Source organism: Gekko japonicus, unplaced genomic scaffold (assembly GCF_001447785.1).
Source record: "Gekko japonicus isolate JY-2015 unplaced genomic scaffold, Gekko_japonicus_V1.1 scaffold128, whole genome shotgun sequence".
In the NCBI taxonomy this organism is placed as follows: domain Eukaryota; kingdom Metazoa; phylum Chordata; class Lepidosauria; order Squamata; family Gekkonidae; genus Gekko; species Gekko japonicus.
Window position 1 is genome coordinate 1884360 of NW_015173126.1, and position 11374 is coordinate 1895733.

Genomic DNA, 11374 nt, shown 5'->3' on the forward strand with positions numbered 1-11374 from the left:
TAATCTAGAGAAGATGTAATAATTTACTGTTATGAGAAAAAAGATGGAGTTACATAGAGTAAGGTGAAAATATATTGGCACCGTAATGCTAAGGAAAATATAAAATACTACTAAAGGGACCAAATTATTGTTATACAAGAAATATGTGACCAAATTAGAACTGTTAAACTGTTGAAACACCTGTTTCTTTCCTTTTCTATTTTTATGATTATAAAACTAATAACAGGGTAGCATAGATAAAATGATATATAGCAGATAGGATATAGAAAAATGAACTCTATATTGGGAATAGAATTTTGATTAATGATATTTGTTGTGGAAGTTAAACAATGAGGAAAAAGGAACTATGTATCTAAAGATGTTGTGAGCGAGACAATGTCTAGATATTTTAAAAAGGTATTGCTCTTTTTATGTTTTGTTTGGTGTATTTCTTAAACTAATAAACTTTGCCCATTTGGGCAAGTAAAAATAATAATAATAAAAGATCATCTGCATAAAGAAATTCAAAAGAGTTCAAAATTCAAAAGCCATGAGTATTCTTATTTTATTTAATGGTACAAACCAGAGGTTCCAGACATAAATTAAAAATAAGAGGAGAAAGACGGTGACCTATCTAGTTCCCCTCCCAGGAGGGAATGACATGGAAAATATGCCATTAGTCAGTACTCTGGGTCTGGGAGTTGAATGAAGAATTCTAATCCAATTCAGAAATCTGTGAGGAAAATTGAATTTAGTCAGTGTAGCAAAGATAAATTTCTAGGATATTTTGTCAAAAGCTTTTTCAGCATCAAGAGAATGGCGGCTTGATTAGATCTCTTGTTATTTAAAGCAATCAGATCAGTGACAGCCGAAGATGATCAGAACCTTTCCTTCTTTGTAAAAATCCTACCTGATGTATATGAACAAAAGTTGTAGCAACCTTTTGAAGTCTGTTAGTAAGAGGAGCAATTAATATCTTAGCAGATCCCTCACTTGTGTTGCTTAATTCTTTTCCTTTCTCTCTTACCCTCTGTGTAGCTCCCCCCCTTCCCGGTTATCTTGTGGTCAGTATCAGCCTACTATCTGGGAAGTCTAAGTTCAAAATCCCCAAAGGAAATGTGCTGGGTGAACTTGATCTCGACACATACTCTCAGCCTAATCCACCTCACTGACTTGTTGTTATTCTTTATCTAAATAATTCACATTGCTTTTCTGCTGAGCAAGATTGGATCATGAGGGCATGAATACAGTGAAAAGGGGAGGGAACCCAGTTGCAACCAGGAGAGCCACAGCATAAGGCCAACAAAACACAGTCACTGTAGCAAGGCACACAAAAGCTCATACCTTGGATAAAACTTTGTTGGTCTCAAAGGTGCTTTGTATTTCTCCCATGCGATTGAGGCAGCCAAGCAAAGCAAGCTCTTCCTCCTTCCCTCCCTCCCTTGGGGGAGGAGCTCCAGGCAATGGAAGGGAAGAAAGGCTTGCATTTCTTTCTGGTGCGATTGAGGTAGCCTGGCCAGGAAGCAAGCTCTGGCTTTTCCCTCCCTCCCCTGGGAAGGGAGAGGGGAGGAGCTTCAGCCAGTGTAGGAAATAGAAGCTTGCCTATCTATCTCTCCTGAGTGATTGAGAGAGTCTGGCAAAGCAAGCTATGATGACGCAGCAGCAGCAGAACTGGAAGAAGAAGAAGGAGATAGCGACCCCTCCGGGTCGCATGTTTGACACCCCTGCAATACACAATTTAAAAAAGCCAAGATACACACAATAACTCAATTAATTAATATTCTCCACAAAATGCCCTCTTGAAGAGAAGTATCTTAACCCCTTCCTGAATGTGAATACCACTGTGATAGGCCCTTTCAGAGGGATCGACCCACCATAGAAAGAGCCTACGAATTAACTGTTACGATATGGGCTGTCCTCAATTAGAGTACCACCAGGAAAAAAACTGCATTATGAGTACAACATGCATGGGAGTGTATTGGGAGAACACTATTTGAAGGTGTCCCTGGCCATGAAGGGCTTTAAAGGTAATAACCAGCACTTTGAATTGGGCCCAGAACCAGAGCGTCAACCAGTGCTGATATGTTCTAAACAGCTAATCCTAGACAGGACTGTTGTTGCCACATTCTGTACCAATTAAGCTTCCAAGGCAGTGCTGCATAGAAAATGCTTTGGTAATCCAGAAAGAGAACATGGAATAGGAAAAGCACCAGAAACAAAGGTATCAGCCAAAAAGTACAGAGAAAAACCATACGAAACAAAAGCTTGTAAATAGCCTAGGGTAGATCTCGTTGTGATCTTTCCTGGGTCTTTTAGGGATGCTCGAACTACTGATAGGTACTCGTTGGAGACCCTTGACCTTGAAGACTCTTTTGACCAAAACTTAGAAGACACTTGGTGGATAGATGGATGGAGGACATCTCCCATAGAGCTACGGGATGTAAATATGAGTTATTTACTGTATGTGATTTATAATATTTTATATCTGTGAGAATAATAGTGGTGCTTATTTACCAAATGTTGGACCCCCTGTTAAGTGTGACTTCTTAATTGGTTTCATAATGATATTTCCCCCATTTTTTCCTTCTTGGGAACCTGGGTGGCAAGAAGAGAATTTGAATGACTTCCACTGGCTTCTGTGTCTGAACTGGAAGGAGGTCTAGCCTGACCTCATTTTGTCTGTATGCTGGAACGTAACTCTTATCAATACCCAAACAATTACAGGTTGCGCCCTCCAACTGCAACCCTCCTTGTTCCTCCTGAATTATTGGAGCCATCCCGCCCCCAATGGACTTATGAAAGAGCTAATAGAATTATGTTGTGCGGCTGCTAGGAATGTTATAGTATTTCATTGGAAATCTAAGAAGACGCTGCTACTGAGCGATTGGTATCTGAAGTTGTGGGACTTTTTTCTACAGGACAAAGTTTCCACTAGTATTCTTGAATGTGAAAATCAACCTGTCCCTGACAACCTCCAAGAAAAATGGATGCCCCTCTTAGAAGCGTCAGCAGCACATAAAATCGACACTTCCCTGTTTGCTCTGCATAAACATCAGGATTTGCTTTCCTATTTTTAACTGTTCTTTTAAATTTTAAGTAAATAATAATAATAAAAGCATATCAGGCTGTGGTTTATCACAGGGTGATGGCAGTTTCTTTTCATTCAATGGAATGAGGACAGAAATGTGTAAAATGTACTTCAGCTCCAACTGTAATTTAAAAATTATATTCTACTAGGAAAAAGGATCGTTGTGGAAATAAATACAACGACCTCTAGAAAGAGGCTCTGGGCAGGTGCCCTGGCCTTGGACACTCAGTGTCAATTTGCTGTGGTGACCTCAGCAGGGTATAATGACACTGAGTCCACCATTTTCTCCAGAGGAACTGATCTCTGCTACCTAAAGAACAGTTGTAATTTTGAGTGATCTCCAGCCCTCACCTGGAGATTGGCAATGATGGTTCCCCAGAAGGGAATAGTTGGTTTGGAGGGTGAAATCTATGGCTTTGTACCTGTCCGAGGTCCCACGCCTCCTGAAACCTCACCCTCTCCTCACATCTCCAGGAACTTCCCACCTGGGTTGGCAACCCTATCTCCTTCCCAGCCAATCATCAACCTACCTTTATTTCCCCTCATTCTTCATCTTTCCACCCCCCACACACCTGCAGCCTCTCCCGTGTTCTGAAGCCCTGACTGCTACATCACATTGGCTGTCATATGAGGGCCACCTCAGCAGCATATAAGGATACAGAGCCCACCATTTTCTCTGCCATCTGGAAAGCAGTTGTAATTCTGAGTGATCTCCAGGCCTCACCTGGAGATTGGACACATTTTACCTCAGAAGAGCAAAGCTGTTTAGAATGTTAGAGGCAAAAGCCAATGAAGTCGCATATGCAAACGACCTCTGTGTTCCGAGGCAGAGGCCAATGAGGCTGCATATGCAAATAACCTCTGTGTTCTGACTGGCTATGGGGGGGAGAAGAACAGCAAACTGTTTAGAATGTTGGAGGCAAGACTCAAGCAATGCAGCCAGTGGATAGGGACAGACACCAGGGCGCCAACCAATTCCAGAGCGTGTGGAATGTTCTAGAGAAGTGCCACCACCATTCGGCTTTTATTTATAAGGGAGATAATTTAAATCTGATTCGATTTATGGAAGCCAACTCTTTTTGCCTAAATATTGTTTGACTTCAGCCTGCATATGAGAACTTGAAATGAAAGTTATTATCCCCCATCCCTTTCCAGGTCTGACTTCATTGCCACTATTGTCTGTCTCCCTCTATTGATGTCTTCTGTCAGCGGCTGAAGGATTTTTTGTTTTGTTTGGCATACCCCAATAATGGTCATTGGCCTCCCTCCTTGGTTCTAGTGTTTGTTTATGTGTTTTAATTGAATTATTTTATCATTTTAAATGTTGTTTCTTTTTAAAAATTTAATTGAATTGAATTCCATACAAGAAAAACAGCGCACTAGCCTATGCAAATACAGGGAAACCAATCAAAACATCAAAACAATCAGCCTTCAACAAAGAAAAGAAAATGGCAAAAACTGGAAAAAGATCATATCTTTGTAAATTGGATTGTTCGGAATGATATCCTGTTCAGACAAAAATTGCATTAGTGGAAACCAGGTTGCCATAACAATATTATATGGTTGCATAGTGCCAATGGTAACCTTTGCCATAACAAAAGAAGATTAAATAGGACTAAACCAAGTATCAATGTGAAGTGGCAAAAGATTTTTCCAGTGGGCAGCAACTGTGTTTCTTGCTGTACAAAGTAAAATAGAGATTAGCTATTGTGTGTGTGTGGGGGGTGACACCTGCAAACAAGTCAGAGTGCAAAGGAATTAAAGTTTAGCTGGAATCTTCCTATAAGATGGCTTCTCTCTTGACACAATCAGTGGAGTGAAACCTCTCAGGCTCTGCCTCAGATGCCCTCCCAATATGGTGCCACCAAGGACAGCATGAGGGAGGAAATTGGAGACTTGTCATGGAAAGGGGGAGTTGGTGAAAATTGCTTCCCACCCATCAGTGGAATTTTTTTTTTAAACAATATATTTATTGGAGTTTATCATATCAGCCTGTCTCATACATATCAACCAAATCACCAACAAGATTACATAAAAAATCCTATAACAACTTTTATCTTCCCCATCAGCACAGAGTAATGAACCAATCAAACTACATTTACATGCATGTTTTAAACTCATCTTCCATTTGAATATCTCTTCTGTGTTGAGTAAAACCTACTATTACAATTTCCTTAAAGTTTACTTACTAACTTTTCAGAAAACTATTACCACCTTCCTGTCAATAATATAGAACCTTCATACTATCTTATTTTTACACATCTCTCATCCTCCAGTAATCTGCTGACTCTTTGTTTCCAGAATGAGAGCAGGGTTTAACCTTTAACATATTTTTAAATTCAGTTCTTTTAGTATATTTTTTACTTTTCTTTCAATCTTTACAGATTATAAATTCCTTAAACATCTCCTGAATGCCTTTGTATCATATTAAGTTAATGGAGTTGCTGTCATATTTTTACTCTTAGGCTTTTACCTTTTATTTGTACCATTATCTCTCAGTTATTTATCTGCCTGGGCTATACCTATCTTTATTCAACTATATTTAATCTATAGCAAGCATAGATCATGCTACACTGTTGCAGTAGAATCTACTTATCCTTCTGATATCACTCCACATCATTGAAAATGTACCATTACCATAATCAAATCATATCAAATCATTCTAATTGTATTATTGCTTATTCCATTAGCATACCATTTCATTAACTTTTGTTTTAATTAATCTTTAACTGCTCTTACAATCATGAGTTCATTTTATTATCATTTCATTCATAACCTTATATTACTTTTGTCTAAAAAGTAAACCAAAGAAAGGAAAAGGACAAAAGCATACCAGAAAAAGGGGAAAGAAAGAAGAAAAAACCCTTACTGTTCAAACTCATTTTAAATTATCATCCAGATTATTTTATATTCAGCCAACACTTCCTACTAAATAGGACATTAATAAATAGCTTAACCTAATTTGCCCCAACTTAATTGTCCCCTCCTTCTTACTATTTACCTTACTAAATCTTTCCTAATCCCACCTGAGTTCATTCCTTCCTATACCCACCACCATTCTACTATAACAAGTAAATAAATACATAAATAAATAGGTTAAAACTCATTTTTCCATCTCACCCTATATTCAGAGAAAACCAGACTTTCTAACTTTTATACAGTTTATCCCACCACCATTCTACTGTAACAGATAAATAAATACATAGATAGGGTCACTTTTCCATTTCATCCTATATTCACAGAAAACCGGGCTTCCTATCTTTTATACAGTTTGTTCTTCCTTCTAATCATTTGCCATCTACTTTTTAGCCTCAGCATGTCTACTTGTCGTCTATCTTTATTTGTTCTTTGTCTTCCAATCCTCTCTTCTCTGGTTTTCAACCATTCTATTTCCCTTATTTTGTTGTTGTTCCCTTTAAATTTCCAAGCCCTACGTTTTCTTCTTGTAACCTTTCTGTCTCTTTCAGTTTTCATCCGTTGTTTCTCTTCCTTTGCCAGCCCTGGCTTAGCACGAGATACTAACAATCTTTTTGTTCCCTCTTTTTGCACTGTTTCACCCTGTAAGAGTTGGATTTTTGCATTGTCCTTCACTTTTACCAGCTCCAAATTTTCCTCCTCTTCCTGGATGCTGTTCTCCTTTTGGCAGTCCTCCAAGTTCTCCTTCATATTAGTTTGCTCCTGTTTTCCCTGCTTTCCCACTTTTTCCATTTCTGTCTGAGCGTTATCTTTTTCCCCCCACAGTCTTGCACACACCTCCTCACAACCCTTTTGAACCGCCTCTTTCACCATTTGAAGGAGTTGCTCGACCGTCACCTCGCAAACATACATGTTCTCGTCAAGCTGCTCCTCCGCATCCATCTTCCATTCCATTTTACACCAGCTCTTCAAATCAATCCAACCACTTTACTCTCATGTATTCTATTATTGTTTTGTTTTTGTAAGTCCTTAAAGCAAATCCAACAAGCTACAAAGACGCCAACAGAAAGTATTTCTCTTTCCCCATATCAGTTTCCACTCCACAATTAAGTCCCAAACGTCTCTCGGCCACCATCACTCCCCTTTTTGGACAATTTCACTTGGAGATTTTCCCTTTTCCACTTAACACTCCACAGAAGTCTTACTCACACTTTTTCTCTGTTGCTGTGGTTATTTCTCTTCTTCGTATAGTTAAAAAGGACGGATGGCAGTGTCTAAAAGGAGCATGAGCGCCATGCTCCTTCACACCTTCGTCTCTGCTTCAGGGCCACTCCGGTCACCCCCCCGCTTTGCCAAGACACGGGAGGGGCTGGAAAAAATGCCCTCTGCTCCAGCCCTGTCTCTGGGAGGGCTGGTTGAGCTCTCCTGACAAACGGGAGGCCCAAAAGAAAATGAAAGTGAATCAGGGGGCTCGGCGCGAGCCGAGTGTCCTCCTGTCAACGCGCCGTACCGGAAGCTCCTCTCCCCATCCCATCAGTGAAAATTTTCAACTAAATCCAATTCAAGTCCTTCATCTGTTCTGAACCATGACCCAAGAAGTTCTTAGTGTGTGTACATTTAGTGAAAATAAGATTTAGCTCACATTTAATGAAGAGCTTATTTATTCCAGTAAATCAAACAGTAAAACAGGTTTTCATTAAAAAAAAATAACAGTTTGAATACACTACAGCTCTTTTTTGTATGCTTGACATTCTTATGAAATCTGTGTTGCATGCATTTTCCCAGTGATCAGTAACTGGTTATCAAGTCAGTTTCTGCTGTAGAAGGTGTAACGGCTGCATTACTTGTGAGTTAAAACTGGACTTTGGCGATGATACAGAAAAGTGGAAGACATTTCAGGCACAAGAATACTTGTATATTACATTGGCTCAGGGCAGCTCCTATATTTTCTATGAAACCCTTAAAAAGATTCTTGCTGTTCTAGTGTAACAATTGGTAGAGTCTGTCAAACCGTTTCTGAGAGCTTTGGGCATAGGAGTTCACATAGTTCTTCTCAAAACATGGTGACAAGTTGTTTCCTTTATTTGTAAGGGAGGTCCCTTGTATGTCACCATTTTCAGGGAATTGTAGGATATGGCTAGCTAAAAGGGCTGGCAGATCCTATGGGGAAAATGACTACTATAAGATGTCTTAAGATGTTGGAGCCAAATATAGTCACTGGTCTTCAAACTTTTCCCCCCCCCCGCCCCGGGCATTTTATCATAGCGCTCAGCTTCCGGGTTATGATTTATCGTCTGGGTTTATATTAACCTGTGTCAACACTTTCTTCTTTTGGGAATTGGGTCTGTAGTAATAGATGATACACAGTGTTTGGGTTTCCCACCTTCATTCATCTTTTGTATTTGTTCTTTAGTTCCTATCCATCTTCTTTGTCTACTTTGTCTTAACATATATTTATCTCACAGGTTACTGTTAACTTGGAAGTCTTCAAATTTGCTTTAACTGTGTATGTTCAGAATTCCAACATGGCTATGGCACTTAACTTGCCGCCAGCTGGGAACGTTTGGCCATCTGTGGACTGCATAGGTGTAGATCAGGGTGTGCACCTTTTCTGAGCCTGTGGGCACTTTTGGAATTTTGAGGGGTGATGCTGAGTACACCTAAAATGGCTGCTACAGGAGACAGGGCCAAATGCAGTATCTCCCTCCTTGCTTTGCCGAAGAATCGCTGAAAACATGAAGCTTCCTTATTCAGTGTCCAGCCATTAGTCTGTTAGTATTATCTGTATTTCAGCTGGAGAAGGAGGGGGTGGGCTTTTGCTGCTGAACACTTATCTCCTCTCATGTCACAGCCCAGCTCCTGGACTCTTAAGACTAGAGCAAACTCCCTCTGTCTGCTTTGCAAAAGAACCTCATGGCAACAGTTGGTCAAGTATGAAGGGGAATAGAATTGCCCACTGGCTGAGGAAAGCCCAGGTACTTACCAGTTGTCCTAATCCTCGATTGGCTACAGCTGATACTGCAAACTGTGGAAAACCTTTAATTTGAATGAGAGCAGCCAATAACATGCCCTGTCTTACAATGGCCCCCCACACTCTCTGAAAGTTTGGGCAGGCACCAGAAGAAGTAGTGGTGGTGCCATCCTGGGTAGCCTTGGGGTGGATCTTGAAGTATTATTTTTAGGCTTAGTATGCCTTGGACAAGGCAGTGTTAAGTGTTAACATTGAAACACCTTTCGATCTGAACTAGCGCACTTGTTCTTCATGTGTTTTGATCAAGCATCTAGTGAGTTGTTAGTTTGGGGGTTTTCTGCTATGTTATTTTAGATATGAAGATATAAGAATTAAGCTGTGGCAACCCATGAATTCAGAAGCAGTAGTGAGAATTATATCATTAACAAGGGGTCATAAAAGTACAATAGATAGTGTAGTCTTTATTTGTCAGTGTGATGGTTTTCAGCATTTGCTTGTTCTACAGATATCTGATCTACCAGACAAGGCTTTTCACAGTTGCGACACAAGAGACGCAAGAGAAAGGAGATGCTCAAGAACCACCTGCTTCATCTGTTCGAATTAGGCAGGCACAGTATTTTGACTGGGCCTTGAACAAACTGGATAAGTCTATCAGAAGAACTGGGCGCATCACTAGAACTCTTCTATTAAAAATATTCCATGATGTATGCAGAACAGGTAGAATAACTTTCTGCCTAAAGTTTCAATTGCTTTGAACTGTTGAATAAATGGGAATGTTTACAGTTAACTAAAGAAAATATGAAATGGCCCTACCTAGTGCTGGTGGTGGTGGAAAGTGCTCTCAAGTCACAGCTGACTTGTGGAAATCCTGTGGGGTTTCCAAGGCAGGAGATGTCCAGAGGTGGTTTGCTGTTGCCTGCCTCCATGTCACATCCCTGGTTTTGTTTGGTCACCTACTTCTCCCTTGCAAGTCTGATGTGTATTATAAATTTTTGAAGTATCAGTCCTCATTATACAACAGTAACTAGATTTTCCTTTGGGGCCGCATATGTGCGCTCTTGTGCTATAAACTTGATGTGATGGAACACACCCACAAGTATTCATATGGTGGAATCCAAGTACAAAAACAAGTTCAGCTTGTATGCATGTAACCTTGTGTCCCCATGCAGTTTGCCACAGTACCAGAATCCCAGCATTAAACTTTCAAAAGAAAAACAGGAAATGTGAAAAAATTGAAATATTTCATAGGAGTTTTTCTAGTGTTTCCCAACATCCCGGGGGTGTGCGTGTGTGTGCTTTCTGGGTTTTTCTATTTTTCCAGGGCTTTTGCATCTCTGATATAGCATAGTTGCCCTGTTTGGCTTTCACTAAGCCACCCTCAACCAATCCTCATATATTTTGCTTCACCTATGCACTAGTCTAAAACAACCCACTAGTTTCCCCAAGCCATGTAAAAGTTCTGCCGACACAAAGAATATAATATGGTGGTTTATATGTAATGACTATCCATGGGTTGGCACTCCATGAATGAACCTTAGACTTGTGTGCTTCTCTTCTCTCCCTCCCCGGCACCAGTTAATTATTTCCTCTTCAAGAAGCAACCTGTGGTTTGTGCTTGCCATCCAAATCAGAAGTCCAAGCTACTTAGAAGCTGGTGTGCAACCAGCAAACTATGATTTGTGCCAAAGTGGAAGTTGTTAATGGCATCTCAGCATGGGAGGGATGGGGAAGAAGGGCCGAAGATTTTGTTCATGTGGTACCAAACTATTGTATGGCACTACTTCAAAACTTGAGGTGAAGGGTTTGTTCAAATATGCCTTGCCAAATTTGTAATAAATGCCTATACATGGAAGTGTTTCTGGCCATCCAAGTGGGTAGGTCCTTTGTGTTAAAAAGCTTGGGCTAGAGTTGCTGCTTTTATTGCCCACTGCCAAGGGTCATTGTGGATATTTTGACCTCAAGTTTAAAAAGCTATGCTAGATCTAGGGTTTAAATCAGTGTAGATTAATTTAATGATCTGCTTGTATTGCTTCTTTAAATACATTGTTCCATTTCAGGGTATCCAAGTAGCAACCAGGCCCTGCTGCTTTTGAGAAGCTGTGGTTCCTTGTTGCCTGAGTTCAGTCCAGTAGATCGAACAGAATTTGCCCACACCATGTGGGCCAAGCTAAAAGATCTGGGTACGTATGGAAAATATATGGCTATTTCAGGTGTTGGTACATTCTTCCTCCGTGGTAAAAGTTAATGGAATTTTAGTGCTACTGTGTATTAAACATCTGATAGGTATCCTTGAAATACTGGTTTATTCAGCTCTTCCATATCTGCATTTTTTTATTTTGAGAGCTATGCTGACATCTAGGGGTGCTTTTAATACAACTGAGCCTTTCTGTTGTTCAAAACAGTTAACTTTTTGCTTAACA

General features: G+C 40.1%; 1 protein-coding gene across 1 annotated transcript in view; it reads left to right on the plus strand.

Annotated features, from left to right (window-relative positions):
- LOC107119514 (leucine-rich PPR motif-containing protein, mitochondrial-like) overlaps window positions 1-11170 on the plus strand; it is a gene marked incomplete at its 3' end in the record, with an annotated part of 29130 nt that extends 17960 nt beyond the window's left edge. The window contains exons 2-3 of the mRNA XM_015422001.1: window positions 9460-9671; window positions 11012-11170. Coding sequence (XP_015277487.1) covers window positions 9460-9671; window positions 11012-11170 — 371 coding nt within the window. The remainder of the gene's footprint in view (window positions 1-9459; window positions 9672-11011) is intronic.
- Window positions 11171-11374: the final 204 nt, after the last annotated feature.